At 37.3% G+C, this 16706-nt stretch overlaps 1 protein-coding gene across 4 annotated transcripts in view; it reads right to left on the minus strand.

The window, feature by feature from the left end:
• PARD3B (par-3 family cell polarity regulator beta) overlaps window positions 1-16706 on the minus strand; it is a 683847-nt gene that overhangs the window by 333365 nt on the left and 333776 nt on the right. For all 4 annotated transcript variants that reach the window (XM_050969567.1, XM_050969566.1, XM_050969565.1 and 1 more), the window contains 3 exons: window positions 14071-14157; window positions 9672-9797; window positions 1358-1716 (listed from right to left, as the gene is read on the minus strand). In XM_050969567.1, the coding sequence (XP_050825524.1) occupies window positions 1358-1716; window positions 9672-9797; window positions 14071-14157 (572 nt within the window). The remainder of the gene's footprint in view (window positions 1-1357; window positions 1717-9671; window positions 9798-14070; window positions 14158-16706) is intronic.

Raw genomic sequence — 16706 nt, forward strand, 5'->3', positions numbered from 1 at the left:
GGACTCGATCCTGCGAAGCAATGATTCTGGAAAGGACTTAGGGGGTCATGATTTATAAACTGAGGAATATCAAGTAGGAATAGGGAGCTAATATTATCTCTGTATTGGGCATTAGTGCAACCACTACTGGAACACTCTGTCCAGTTGTGGTATCCACATTTCAAAAAAGGATGTTAAATTGGAGGAAATTCAGACAAAAGTCAAAAGACTGATTAAGAGACTAGAAAACATGCCTTACAGTCAGGGCCGACTCCAAGGCTTTTGCCACCCCAAGCAGCCAAAAAAAAGCAGCGATCACGATCTGCGGCAATTCAGCGGGAGGACTTTCACTCCGAGCGGGAGTGAGGGACCCTCCGCTGAATACCTGAACATGCCGCCCCGCTCCGGAGTGGCGGTCTCAAGCACCTGCTTGCTAAGCTGGTGCCTGGAGCCGGCCCTGCTTACAGTGACATACTCAAGCTTATCAAAGAGAAAGTTAAGGGATGACCTGATCACAGCTATAAGTATCTACACTGGGAGAATAAAGAATTATTCAGTTACACAAACGAAGGGATAACAAGAGCCAATGGCTAGGAGATGGAGCTAGACAAATTCAGACTAGAAATAATGTGCTGATTGTAACAGTGAGAGCAATTAAACATTGAAACAATTTATCAAGGGTTGTGGGAGATTCTCGATCACTGGACATTTTAAAATCAAGACTGGATGTCTTTATAAAATATGTGCTCTAACTACTGGACTTGATGCAGGTATTCATAACAGGAACTCCTCTGGCCTATGTTACCTATCATGAACCACTTATCGGGTCAGACCAAATGATCATAACGGTCCTTTCTGGCTTCAAAATCCATGAATTACAGAGAAGTGCCTGAAAGCTCCACTCCAATTAATCTGTGGGGCTGCACTGCACGTTCTCAAATTTAATTGCTGCTCCCATGTACTTGCTCTATTTTATCGTTCTTTTAAACTATCCCCCTCGCACACTCTATACAGCTGCTTCACTTCAAATTATGTGGCCTCTGGATCTTCTAACTACAAAGCCATGGAAATTTTGTATTTGTTTTTCCTGTTCTGCTCATTTTTCCTAAGTGCAGAATGCAACGGCATCATCTTATATGAACTTCCTCCCCCAACAACGTCACACCAGCATGTAAAAACAAAACAGGGCAGGAAAAACGTGGCAAGAGTCCCCAGTGACGTATTCGGAACACTGTGTTATCTTTTATTAAAGTATTAATAACTAAACTGTTTAAACACTCAGCTGGTCCGGTGCCACTAGTTCAGTTAAAAGTTAAGGTACCAATACAGAGAACATGTAATTGTTACATTACGTCACTGCTCATTGTTTACCCTTTACCTTTCTTAAGGTCTATCTTTATTCTCTTTGCATTTTTCTTGTTGCCGAAGCCCATCAGAGGAGACAGTGATGGCGAAGATGGTTTCTTACCCAACCTTGGGAGATTGGGGCTCTTAGTGTGTTGTAGTGTTGCCTGCAGATCTGTCTCCAGGCTGTTCATTCCAGAGAGGTCTAGTGTTTTCACAGTTGGTTTCGTAAGAACAGGAGGTGGAACCTTTGTTTTTGGAACTCCTTCATCATTTGTGAGCAAACAAAGGGGAGCAATGACAGACTTTTCATATTGTTCACGATTATATGGAGGAACCACTTCCAAGAAGACATTTGGAGATTTCATTGCCTGACGGAAGATATCCTGAGCCCTTTAAAGAAAGGCATGAAAACAGATACATCAAAACCAGAAAATCTGCGTGTCACAAGGTTTGGTGCAATGCAGACCAGTAAGGAGTTGAGTCACAGCCTGCCTACCAGCTTGAGTGCCTTACAATGCTTTGCTGCTGCAGCTTCCAGGCTGGGCCACTCACAGTCAGCCTACCAGCATGCAAGTCACACCCTGGTTCAGCAGCTCTAACCTTAGCTGCCTGTCTGCAGCCTCACACCGACTTCCACCAGCCTCAGTTACTACTTGCAGGGTGACCCCAACACAATTCCATTCCCAATTTTCCCCAAACCATGTATTCTGCAATGTCCTGTCTCCAGGACAGTTCAGAGAAACAATAAGGTTAGTTGTTCCTCTAAAGACACAAAAGCACATCACAGCTTATTAACTTAACTGGGGTAAATATACCCTTCCCTACAAACACAGAACTGAGCTAGTTTATAGTGAAAACGAACCAAGCTTATTAACAACTGGACATAGGTTAAGTGATATCAATTTAAAGGAATAAAGCTAGACAGGGCTACATACAAACAAAAGTGAAAACATCAACATAAAAAGCTAAAACTTAATCTAGAAGGTTATAGGTTTTGTTCTAAATGGCTTCCCTCATCAGTCTTCCTCCTTTCCACCCCTGGTTGACATTTCCTCAGTCAGGACCTCCCACAGAAGACAAAGCGTTGACTTCCCTTGTCTTCTTAAGTGTCAGCTATATTCAGTTTCCAGAGACTTCAACCCCTCAATGGTTGAAGAATCCATATTTCTCATCTTGCAAGAGCTCTGGCCTCTGATGTCTGTCTAGTGAGAGATGACAAAGACGGCTTCTATTTTTGCTTACATCTTCTAAAGTTCAATGCTTTTGTTTCAAGGGGAATGACAAACTCATGCTGTTTTTCCCTTCCTTTGGATTTCCCATTCCCCTGTACATTAATGGAGTTTCCACTGTTTTCATTCCACCATACTTAATATACATAGGAGACAGGTAAATAGCTGCTTTCTCTCCTGTCTGAGAGGGAACCTGTTTCTCCATTTGGCCACAGACTTTAAAGCATAGTATCATTAAATATCCATATTTCATCATATAGTGTTAATCCACACATTTCACAATAATATTAACCACCAGTGTGTCACTTCAGAAAAGACCTCACTCTGTACACTTTTATAATACAATAGTATTGCATAAATCAGTTGATTCAGTTGCTTGTCACTTCATGTTCAGCTGCCCCAGTCATTACAGACCAGTAAAACTTTAAAATGGGTCCTTCTAAGGGTTACCCCCTCCCTACAACGTAAAGTTTATTCAAGCTGTGAGTAAGGTGACATGGAGTCTGGTGGTGGGGAAAGCTCCATACTCTTTTCCCCCTATTTGTTAGCTTAAAAACTCTAATATGTAAAAATGGATCTTCATTGTCTGAAAACCAGGCTGATCAGATAATCAAATATACATATCTTTGTCGAAAGCAGACCTGTTTACCCAGTCCCCCTGAAATAGTTCATAGAATCGGAGGCCTGGAAGAAGCCTCAAGGGGTCATCTAGTTCAGCCCCCTGCACTCAAGGGAGGGCTAAGCATTATCTAGACCATCCCTGATAGGTGTTTGTCTAACCTGCTCTTATAAATCTCCAATGATGCAGATTTCACAACTTCCCTAGGCAATTTATTCCAGTGCTTAACCACACTGACAGGAAGTTTTTCCTAATGTCTAAACTCAATCGCCCTTGCTGCAATTTACGCCTGTTGCTTCTTGTCCTATCCTGAGAAATTAAAGAGAATAATTTTTCTCCTTCCTCCTTGTAACAACTTTTTTATGTACCTGGAAACGGTTATGTCCCCTCAGTCTTCTCTTCTCCAGACTTAACAAACCCAATCTTTTCAATCTTCCCTCATAAGTCATGTTTTCTAGACCTTTAATCATTTTTGTTGCTCTTCTCTGGACTTTCTCCTATTTCTCCACATCTTTCCTGAAATGTGGCACCCAGAATAGGACACAGTACTCCAATTGAGGCCTAATCAGTGTGAAGTAGAGTGGAATAATTACTTCTTGTGTCTTGCTTACAACACTCCTGCTAATACATCCCAGAATGATGTTTGCTTTTTTTGCAACAGTGTTACACTGTTAACTCATGTTTAGCTTATGAACCACTATGACACTCAGATCCCTTTCTGCAGTACTCCTTTCTAGGCAGTCATTTCTCATTTTGTGTGTGCAACTGACTGTTCCTTCCTAAGTGGAATATATTGCATTTGTCCTTATTGAATTTCATCCTATTTACTTCAAACCATTTGTCCAGTCCATTTTGAATTTTAATCTTATCCTCCAAAGCACTTGCCACTCCTCCCAGCTTGGTATTGTCCTCTGTGCCATTATCTAAATCACTGATGAAGATATTGAATAGAACAAGAACCAGAACTGATCCCTGCGGAACCCCACTTGATATGCCCGTCCAGCTCGATTATGAACCACTGATAACTACCCTCTGAGAACGGTTTTCCAATCAGTTATGCATCCACATTATAGTAGCTCCATCTAGGTTGTATTTCCCTAGTTTATCAGATGGTCATGTGAGAGAGTATCAAAAGCCTTACAAAAGTCAAGATATACCACATCTACTGCTTCCCCACATCCTCGAGGCTTGTTACTCTGTTAAAGAAAGCTATTAGGTTGGTTTGACACGATTTGTTCTTGACAAATCCATGCTGTTACTTATCACCCTATTATCTTCTACATTTCTGCAAACTGATTGCTTAATTATTTGTTCCATTATCTTTCCAGGTACTGAGCTTAAACTGACTGGTCTGTAATTTCCCGGGTTGTCCTTATTCCCCTTTTTATAGATTGGCACTATATTTGCCCTTTTCCAGTCCTCTGGAATCTCACCCATCTTCCATGACTTTTAGAAGATAATCACTAATGGTTCAGATATCTCCTCAGTCACCTCCCTGAATATTCTAGGATATATTTCATTAGGCCTGGTGACTTGAAAATACCTAAAATTGTCTAAGTAATTTTAACTTGTTCTTTCTTTATTTTAGTCTATGATACTACCTCATTTTCATTGGCATTCATTAAGTTAGATGTCCAATTGCTACTAAATTTTTGATGAAAACTGACAAAAAAATCATTTAGCACTTCTGCCATTTCCACATTTTCTGTTATTATTTCTGCCTCCAGCCTCCCACTTCACTGAGTAACGGGCAAACCCTGTTCTTGGTCTTCCCTCTTGCTGCTAATGTATTCGTAGAATGTTTTCTTTTTACCTTTTATGTCTCTAGCTAGTTTAATTTTGTTTTCTGCCTTGGCCTAATTCTGTACCTACATACTTGTGTTGCCCAGTTTAAACACACTTTAATTCCAGTGTATATTCAAAAGTCTTAATACACACCATGTGCATACATCACACAAGAATATTAATAATCAGAGAGTTATTAGTTTTCAAATGGTAACTCAAAGTCATATTTTGTTCAAAGATTACTACAATAGTGTTTACAGTCTGAATACAGGGTGCTTAGGGTCACACTGTACAATATTTCTACATGTCTTGCTGAAAACTTGGAAATTGTTTACAGCTATGAATTTATTCTACCAACAGAAAACAAAAATAACTATACATTTCAAAGTAAAGCAATCCTCTTTCAAAAGTCAACAGTAAACATGCAGTAAGATTTGCAACATCACAGTATTCTCCTGTGCTTTGAATAGGAATTGGGATTTGTGAAGCTGGCAAGATCTCTGGGCTGCTATGAATGCTGCCCACTTGCAAACTCCTAAGTTGGAGTCAACACAAGAAAGACCGTTCTTGGGTGAGGAGGAATAGGAAGCAAGACTCTAAAGGAGAACGCTGACTAAAACAGTTATCTCATAACTGGAGAGGAACTGTAGTGGAAAAGATGGTGGGGCGTAGCATTTCTCCAGCAGGGTTCTCCAGAGACCTGGAAGAGGAAAGTGCATAGCTGCTTCCAAAACAAATATGGAAGAGCAGAACCCTGGAGCAGCAGCACAGCTCAGGGCATGGACACGCAAAAAAACCCCCCAAAAAAAAAAAAAACCCACAAATTGGCCCTGAGTAGAAGAAATGTTCTATTCTTGCTACATGTAAAAGCAGGAAAAGAAGAGAAGACTATCTCATTAACAACTACTCCAAGCCAATGCTTGCAATTCAATAACAATCTTAGTATGAGGAGAAACTGATGATAGACAGTTGCCCATTTTAAACAGCATGGCCACAATTAAAAACTCGCCAATTTCCTTAGACAATCTTATCTCAGTATTTACAACATAGCCTATTATAATAAGTAAATAAAAGAAATACTAAAGTCAAGTTATTTAAGGCAGATTTGGAAAGTTTTTAAGCACAACCACGGTATATTTTACATATTCACTAAAACATCCCTTCACAATTTTTCAAAGACACGTTGAAAGGGATCTCTAGACAAAATTCTCTCTAGATTAATCTGGGCAGAAGAGTTTAAAAGTGCCCCAACTCTATTATACACACACAAGATAAAGCTCAAAAATGCTTTAAACTACAGTAGTGAAAGAACTATGCCTCTCAGTCCATCAGACATCAGAGTTGAAGGTTATGCCTGCTTCTGTACCATACATCGTTTATTTAAAAAAAAAATTCTCTCTCATCCCTAAACCACTAGCTAATAGATATTTAAGAATGTAAAATCTTCACTTAATTTATCTCAGACCACTCCCCATTCTCATATCATTGCAAGCGGCCACTTGACAATGCACTATATGGTGGCTTAAAAGCTGATTTTTAGGAGATGCATATTTTAAACGTATCAGAGAGAGAGAAATAGGAGATCTCTCACAAACTAAAAATAATGGTGAGAACACCAATAAATCTGTAGGAAACCTAGAAGCAGGACCTGAGGGAAAAATAACTGCCAGCCCCCCTCCCCACCCCGTTTTTGTTCGTTTGTTTGTTTTAAAGAAAAATGTAATGAGCAGTGAAAGTCAAATTCTTTGAGCCCCCAAATGCATACTTAAAGAAATAAAAGCCAAAGACTCAACCAAAAGAGGTGCTAAGATCTTCAGAATCCAGCAGAACATGAATTTAATAACACTAAATGAAAAAGGAGACTCACAGTAGAGATATACAAAACCATTATGAACATGAAACTACAACAAATTGCCTTCTAGTGAGGAAAAGCAACCTTTCAGAGCAGTATTCAAAAACTTCCATCTAAAATAGACAAACTGAAAAAGAACATGTAATCACTACAGTCTGTGCTTTGCAATCAGCAGGAGAAACCACGACCTTACCACTAATACAGTCAAACTGATTACTCTTTCTGTATCAGTAGCCAATGCAACAAGTACTATAAACCCCTGTCATTTGACAGAGGCATCAAGCTTTTGTACCCCCGATTCACTTCAGGTGATGGGGCCAGGAAGTAAAGACTATTATCTTACTCTTGTAGGTTACATGGTGTCAGAAGAAAATTAAATCTTTGGCAAAAACTGAGCAAGTCTCAATCTCTCAGTTTAAAAGGGAAACTGACCGAGAACTGACAGTTACTGTAGTGCTTCCAAGTATTCCAGAAAGCAAGCAGTATTGCAGAGAAATCAGAGGGTGAAATTCTCCACATCGCTACAGGCCCAGAGGCATTAAAAATCTATAGTGTGTTCCAGAGGAGGCAGGAAGGGGACTGCAAACATCTACACAGTTATTCAAAAATTCAAAAAATAATTTGATCAACGCAAAAAATCACTTGAGAAAGATGTATTTTATTTTCTTAACAGAACACTAGCTGCTAGATAAGACCATTGGCCTTTACATTACAACCCCATAACTTAAAATTCATTTGACAATTCAGGGATCAAATTATTTAGTGGTATAATTGATAACTAAATAAGTAAAAGGGACTGCTTTTGCAAAACTAGCCTGCAACAAATACCAACATTATTTATATATAAAAGCTTTACATCAATTACTTATTGACTTATTACTAGCATATAACAACACTGCACCAAATACCAATATGTGTACCTGTGTACAACAATGCTGGACCACATCTACAGTCGTACTGCAACACGTTTGCATACTTGCATTCTTACCTGTATAATACGTCACCAAAAATATCTACCTATGTAGTAGACTAAAAATAGCTATACGAAAATACAAACAATATAGGTTGATGGAGTTTTGTTATGTTTAACCTTACACATCACATTTCGATCTACTGTTTTTCTTGCCTAAATTTCCCTTTTCTCAAAATTTCCCTTTTCTGGCAGGGACTAGAAATGCAGAAGGCATTCAAATGTAGCATTAAAACTTTTTTCAGCATTTCAGTTTTATGGGACAAATGCCTTGATTCAGCAGTCCATAGAATTCAGCAAAGCACTTAAGGTGGTCCTTAAAATTAAGCAAATGCCCAAGTCCCATTAACTACACTAGCACCTGAGTAGATACTTCTAGCTAAGCATGTGCTTAAACACGCTGAATAAGGATTTTTCTTAAGCATACACTTTGCTGATTTGAAGCTGAAGTGACCAGGTTTTCCTAGCATCATCTGTGAACATTTGGCAGGTGAGAGCAGGGGATGCATGGGGCCATGGAACTCTGTTATGATGTGGAAACTATTTTCCACTGCAGGGGGGAAAGATTGACAAGTGTCAGAACCTAACCAATCATCAAAACGAAAATGTACCATGGAATAGATATTAGATATTTTGAACATGTACAAACCAGGGAAAAGGGGGGGGGACCCCACAAAAACCTTAACTACTAAAGCATAAGATCAGCACTGTTTTTAATCAAACTACTGTAGATCTGCACATATTCATATGTAACACTGAAAATTTGCATTGAGCATAAACACTGAGCATTTGGCTTATGGTTTAAACTGTTAAGCATCAACTCCCCAGAGCCCTCAACAGATTTTGCTGTCTGATGAATATCACTCGTGTCTTTTAATATAGGGATTAAAAATAAAAATAAATTATTATTTATTTTAAGCAAATATTTGTGACTATGAAATTTAAGAGGCTATTCATTCCAGCAAAAAAGTCTTCTTGAATGCACACATTATCCAAAGTATTCTGTTACATAAACCAGGTAGGGATGGACAATAAAGTCAAAAGATTTTAACTCAAAACTACAAAACTTACTACCCTATGCTTTTAACCTAAAGTAAGCCTTGCAACTTAGTTCAACTGCTGTACATTTTGTGTTAGAAATCATTACTTTAACCATTTTTAGACACCTGAAAAGAGTTGTAGCACAAGAGGTTCTCTCTTTCTTAACTATTTACAGAAACACCACACTCTCAGAAGTTGTGGGCACCACCAAAAATACCATATGTTCAGTTTTGGATACATTAATATTAGAAATTTATCAAAAACTTGGAAGGAAGTAAAAGACAGGTAAAAAAAGTAAGTGGGGGTGAAGGGACTGACTTTTAAAAATAAGTTATGCAAACTAAATCTACACAGTATTGTTTGGCTAAACAATTACTAATAGGTGATAATGTAACTCCAATAACTTTCAGAAGTGTAAACACAAAGGAGGAAGAGGATTTATTTAGGATGTTCCAAAGGCATGCAATAAGGAGTAATGAAATACAAAAGCATTGATCTAAGGAAAAATTTCCAAACACTGAATAGTATCTCATCGGAAGTAGTGTTCCATTGTTTGAATTCTTTAAAACTGGAATGGACAAAACAATTTAGAATACATTGTAGGAAGTTCTACTTCACTGACAGGTGAAGGTTTTTCCAATATTATAATTTCTATGATTTGAGTCTATGATGGGAACTATATATTACTGCATTTGGAAGTTTCATGAAAGAGAATTATGATGCTTTAGTTATATACATATTTTATGGTATTTTACTTGCACCATGCTACGTTAATCACCTCAATAAGTACAGCATTATAGAAAATTCTAGTGGTTAACAGAATCAATTAAGTAATTAAGCAGCACTCACTGTGCAAAGGTTTTATCTACGAGGTCCACATTGTTAATTTTCACAATACATTCATTTTCATGGAAAAGACCATCACGCCTGGACCTGCTGTTCTCCTCAATGCCACGGATAAAGAGTCCTAGAATCCTGAAAAGCAATAATAAAGCTGATGCTTATTCTATATTAGATTTGTATACAAGACATTTATAATAATTACAAATAGATATTGGTCTTTACTGAGGAAGGAACAAAGTTCTTCTTACAGTCTACCAATCACACCATATTAAGTCATTAGTCTAAAGGAGAGATTTCCAAAATTTATTTTCCATTAACGAACAAGGACTCCAAAAAGAATACGAAACCAGCCAGTATAATTTTAGTCTGCTGACACTGTTGGTAACTGTTCTTAACACTTCAAAAAGTGCTAACCACATTAATCTGGGGTTGGAGAAAGGGAGGGGGAAACCAGCCCCATCTTTCCAGACAAAACAGTAGGATAGAATTTATGCAGGACAGATACATGTTAACAAATAAGATGGAATCAATTACAAGGAAAAGGTTAAAGATAAGTGCAAAGCAGTGATTCTAATTGTACTAGATCAAAATACAGAGGCATTGCTACAAGGAATTGGAAGCCCATTTCTGCTGACGAAGGGATGACGTGCACAAAGAACAATCTCTTTCTAGTCAAGTCCAAAGAAACCGAGAAATTAGGCTAATCTTGCCCATATTGAGGCCTAGGATTTCTTGAACCTCTGCAAACCACAGTGATCCAGGTGGAGGGGCAGTGTGCATTTGTTATTAAAATTTTGAAAAGTCCTCGCCAGGAGATCTGGGTTGTATTCCTATGGACTTCCTATACATTGTTTCTCAAGTCAGTTAAATCCCCACTGATGCACAGTTTCCTCATTTCCATGAGAAATGAGATCAATATTAATTTCCTACCTCACAGGCGTATTGTGAGGTTTACTACATTAATATTTGTAAAGTGTTTTCAGAAGCTCAAACAGAAAGTGTTGCAGAAGTGCAAAGTAAATTACGTAAAGAAGAGTCAGACTTCTGCCTTAGAGAGGCTGATGTCCTTCCCACAGCATGCTAAGCCCTATGCTAAGCACTAAATCAGCAAATGGGAATGATTTCAGGTAGAAAACTGTACTTGCTTGAGACTAGATTAAAAACCTGGGGTGTCACCGAGACTAGTCTAACATTCCATGTAATTGAAGACTTTGTGTGTACACAGACCCGTTATAATCCTATTTTTATGCATTAACCTTCACATACCATAACATAGATGACATTTAGGATACGTCTACACTGCAATGTAAAATCAGGGTTCAAACTCAGGCTTAAGCCTATATTCGTCCTTCATCTACACACAGAATCGTGCTAATCCAGGGCCTGGACCCAGAGTCATAGGATCCCACAGGGGTGGTGGGTCCAAACCTGAGTCAAGTCAGACCCTGGGTCCAATCCCTATTGCTCTGCAGTATATATGCAGTCTTAGTAGATTTGAGCACTGGGAGATCCCACAATCCCATGGAACAACTCTCTCTTCCTTTGGACAATCAAGTTTGGTGGAGATTCAACTTTTTCCACGCTGCACCACAAACCAAGGGTTAGAGCGGCCACATTCCGGGGGGGTGCTAGGAAATCTGGGATATGGTTGGTTGGATTTGAGTCTGTGTACTGCATCATGGACATCGGAGCCCCGAGTTAGGCCTGGGTTAGAAAATTTCCAGTCTATGGTTGACAATCAATCAATGTAGATGCTCAAGAACTGGGTTTTCTAACCCAGGATCTACTGATTTGGGTTCCACTAACCCTAGGCTTACATTATAATATAGACATAGCCTTAGAGGCCCTTTTTATTGGTTTCACTCAGTAAAGTATCAATATATAATTTTCAACTTCACAGTTCCTTTACACCAGTACTATTCATCTGATCTGTATTTAAATCTACTAAGGCAAAAAGATATGAGTTTTGTTTATCTACAAATTTTTTTTTTAAGTGTGCGTTTTCCACTAAGAAGCATTACTAGATTGGAATTTTGCATTGTAATAAATTTGTCATGTAGAAGATCCCCTAATAACATTGTAGCGTATGAAAGAAAGCTTTTTATTTGAGGGCAGGCAAAATTTGACAATTTCCATGAATACCAGTAGAAACAGCCAATTAGCTGCAACTAAGGAGTTAAATATTACAATTTAATTTCAAATAATTACCTTAAGATTCAATCCAGTAAAAATAAGGAAATTAAAGAAATTGAAAATTAAGTCTGTTGCTGTGATCTTAACTAATCCCACTGTGCCCAGAGTCAACAGCCACATAGAACTATAAGATCACTGACTGGCCTGATATTCTCCATATGTGCTGCATTATCTGGACACACGGGTTGAGTTAAATATACTGTGACAGCCTAACCTCATTACTTTTATTGTATGAAGTCTCAACTTTAACATCACGTTAATGTGATTTTTAAATTTAATTTCTTTTCTTTTATGGTAAGTCTAAAGTGCAAAGAAAATGAAAAACTATTTCAACTAGTTATTGTTGCTCATTTGTATATTAAAGCCTAAGTGCCAAGCATTTTGCTTAAACTAATTCTGAAAAAAAACAAACAGAATAGGATTACAATGAAACATTATTCCTAAACGTTATTCACTGAAGATGAATACTTGTATTAGTGTAATATCAATACTATTCTTATTAGAAAATACCAGTTTATCTACAAACTGTTATAACAAAAACACCAGTCAAGGCGGATGGCCAACATGCTTGATAAAACCTGCCCTGTCATCAACATCCTTCTTGTGTTTTGATGAATTATGAAATGTATGCACTAGTCCATGTTTGATTAAATAACAGGAACAAGTGGTTAAACCATTCTGGTATTTTACAGAAGACACCAGTACAATTCTGCCAAGTGTCATCAGAATTTCTCAAGACAACTGGGTAAACATTCAGCCTGTCTGTCAAAAAATAGCTTGCTGTAAGCCATGCTCCACAGCATTTGAAAACAAGAATATTAACATGCACAGAAAGTAGGCCAAGGAGCTCTGCTGGCTGTTCAGTGAATTATTTTAAAGATACCCTAAGCAGTTAAAATTCAGCATCACAAGTATTGCAGTAATATTAAATTACTGATAATATTTTGCAATTTTATGGTGTCTTCCACCTGAGGATCTCAAAGAAGAATTAGCAAATTAAGCCTCACTATGCCCCTATAACATAAGGAAGTATTGCCTATATTTTAGAGATGAGGAAACAGAGCGACTTGCCCAAGGTTAAACAGGAAGTCTGTGACAGAGCCAATGATAGAACTCAGAACTCCTGACTTCCAATCCTTCCTCCTGAAATAAGGTGATGACATCTTTTCAAGCAGCAGATGGTCAACCTGCTTTTTGATTTGGCAACTAAAATACTCCAGTTGAATTTGAATCCATCTAAAGTCTCAGATCCGGCTGAGAAAATATTCACAAACAATATACTACCTGAAAAGAAACAAATACCACTTTTTTTTCTCCTGACTTTAATTAACATTCTGAAAAATCGATAAGTTAAGAAACATTTAACTTCCTGATTAGACTGTGACCTTTTTTTAAAAGTTTGTAATTATAATTGGCCTAATACTAGAAGCAGCCATTTTACTATAAAGTGATGCCATTTATGACACTAGCAATTTTCCATCCCTGTCAACAGTGTTCTCAGACTGACAGCACTACAAATTAGCTCTTTGGCAGAAACCTCATATGTCAAATTTTAGTCTAGAGAAAATTTTTACATCCAAGTTACATAACTTGGAAAATAGGGAGTTATGATGAAAATGCTGACATATACTCAACTACAGTACATCAATATGACCTTTCCACTATAGTAGTGGATCTCAATAAACTATGCTTAATAATTTACAATTAAAATAATCTTACCATGCAAAAGTAAAGTCCATAGTATATTTTGTAAATGCTAAAGAACCTAATTTGAAAGGTGACTTGAAAAAAAAAGGGAAGAACTGACAAGCCAGTCATTTTGACTTTTCTCTGTCTGCTCTGCTATTTAGCAACAAGGGGTCGGGGAGAAAAATCCAACTGGACAGAAAAACATCTTTCAAGAAATACAATAATCTTAACTAGAGACCATGTTACCATGTGTTCATTCAGGAAAAAAAAAATGCAGAGATCCTTGAAAGTACAAACATTATGAACATATAACAGAAATGAGTTTTGTTCTCTGAATATACACACAGAACCAAATAGATGTATGTCAGTGAAGGAATACAGTATATTGGGCTTGGTTATTCGCTGTTAAAAAACAGTTCTAGCTCCCCCTGATGTTTTCACAGTAGAGATATTTTAAGAGAAATAAACACAACTGACGCATTTTTCATTAACATGCTTCTCTAAAAAATGGAAAACATCTTACCTTCCACTCAGAGATGAAAAGAAGGGTACTACATGTATCCCCAGAGGGCCACCTTCCCCAGAAATCTCTACTGTTCTTGTCATATCACTAAGAAAGAGGGAGCAAAAACACACATGAAGCTGTACCAAGGAACACATGAGAAATATCTATAAAAAAAAACACATTACGACAGACAAGAAAGGCAGTCAAAGGAATTTAAGTGCAGAACTCAATAATGTACATAAGAGATATTGCAACTGGAAACAGCTGACATCTCTTGACTTTGTGGATGAGAATGTATATGGCTTTGAATGAGAAAGGAAGACATTACATTAGTTGTCTACATGGGGAAGTTGACTGTATAACTATTGCAGAATGAGCTTTAGCTCCCCGTGTGAGCACTCTATTCTGGAATAAAAGTTGTTTTATTGCAGGATAACTGTTGTTCCAGAATAAGGTGACATATTCCAGAACAGGATATCCACACAGGGAACTACTGCAGAATAGCTTGACTGAAATAGCTATTTTGGTCAATTTCCCTATGCAGACAAGCCCTAAGATGCATACCATATTTTAAGGATATCAAACCAATACAAAAAACAGTCAAAATGTAATTACAACAAAGTGATCCACATACTCTGTCCTCAATTACAGGCATGCAACCCTACTGACATAGAATGAGCACCTCTGAAGACACAATTTGGCCCACTTATATGGAAAATATTTCCTTCCTGAAAATTTTTGAGATCCTCTATGATGGTTCAGATGTGGGATATAGTACCTCCCTGTTAGCTGCTGGAAATGATGCTAATATTTTTTTGCTGCTTGCTGGCTCAATGAGAGTCACATGAAACTCGCTTACACAATATCTTGAAACACATGGTTTCTCCATAGGCATTAAAATGTAAACGATACATCAGCAGTTGCTAATATGAAAAAAGAAAGCATTTGGACTGACATAAAATCTCAAGAAAAATAATCAGGTAGAAAAAATTTCCCACTCTCTTTGCCAGTCTGATTTCCATTTCCTTATGTCATCTAGAGTGTAGGAACCTCCAAAAACTGTGTTGAAAAGAGCAGAAGGGAAGGCTCACCATCTATCAAAAGTCTGCTGGATATTTTTTCAACCTTAAGCAGATCCAAATTTAATCAGACTACAAGAAGTTACATTAATGAATGGATGTTAGACTCATAGACTTTAAGGTCAGAAGGGACCATTATGTTAATTCACTGTATAGAGAAAGTGTGACACTAAACCAAGGGGGCCACTCCACATATTGCCAAGAATGAGTTCTCCACCTTCTTTGACCAGGAAGGGGACACTGATTGCAAGTGAGCGTTGACAGATTTAGGCATTTCTTTTCCCTTAATGAAGTAAATTTCCTGGTTAAGATTCTTTATTCAATTGCATAATGATGACTTGGAAGCAACTTGATTTAGAAATTAGGCTGGTTTGCTAAAGATAATGTAGAAATGAGAAGCTAATTAATGTAGCCTTGTCACATGATCTTTTGCAACTTTGTTTTTCAACACAGCTACTGCTAAAATATATTCTGTTTTAAAAAATGCATACTCTCTAAAAATGGAATGGAGAGGACTTAAAAAAATCAATCCCAAAATAAATGTCTTCTATGAAATACTTTATCTTATATGGAATTTTATTCCTACAGCAGTCACAAGCAATAGACTTTCAAAATGTCTGCTTTATTTTGCTACATATTTTTCTTCTTTTTCTTTACCTCACCTTCAAGATTTAGACAGGGAGGGATGGATTGTCAAAGTATTAGTATAAATTCATGGAGAATTTCTAGGTAATTAATAGACCGAATTTAACTGATGAAATTATTCAGAAAATATAAGGTCTGATCAGAACTACTGTCAAAAACTGCAGTAAACATCGCATGTGTGTGGAAAAGTTTGGTTAATTTTTTTCAGTTCCATTCAGACTTTCCTCCAATTCCTGCTTTCAGATAGAAGTGGAATCATGAAAATACAAGAAGACTACTTTTCTGATATTCTAGACCTGTTCAGAACCAAAGAATACCAAGAAATTAAGCTGCTGACTCCTAAAGACCCAAAAGAGGCAACCACAAGAAGTGAATTTGGTGTTTGATTTGTAGAGGAAAAATTAGCAAGAATTACAGCTTTCTCCAAGTAACTCCTATTTTGTTTAAGTTCTACGGGCTAAGGGTTGTCCTCCTGTTCTTTCTGTGCATTATAGAGGAATATTGTGAGGGTAATCATGAAGATAGGGTCTGTCACCTTAAATTAATATATTCACCATTAAAAACTTAGGCTCAAAGCCAATGAAAACATACATGTTTATTTTTAAGTCGAACATAAAAACAAATGAACAGAAATGCAAGGTTTTTAAAACAGGAGATGGACAACTTGTATATTAATGTCATCATTCCACAAACACTTAAGCATGTGCTTAACAGTTACGCATGTGCTGAGTATTTGCAATATTGAGACCTAAAACAGGAAGAGCACATTTCATACATGCACTAGGAAAAAATACTTTAAACCTTTTTTTAAACCAAAAAGTGATCACTGGTCCTTATCTAATTGAATTTTTACTCCCAGATAAATAGTTTGGTTAAAAGAAAGTTAAAGATGAGAAGATATTGCTCTTTAGAACAACATTAATAGACTGT

The sequence above is a fragment of the Gopherus flavomarginatus genome, chromosome 10, assembly GCF_025201925.1.
Source record: "Gopherus flavomarginatus isolate rGopFla2 chromosome 10, rGopFla2.mat.asm, whole genome shotgun sequence".
NCBI classification, from domain to species: Eukaryota; Metazoa; Chordata; order Testudines; family Testudinidae; genus Gopherus; species Gopherus flavomarginatus.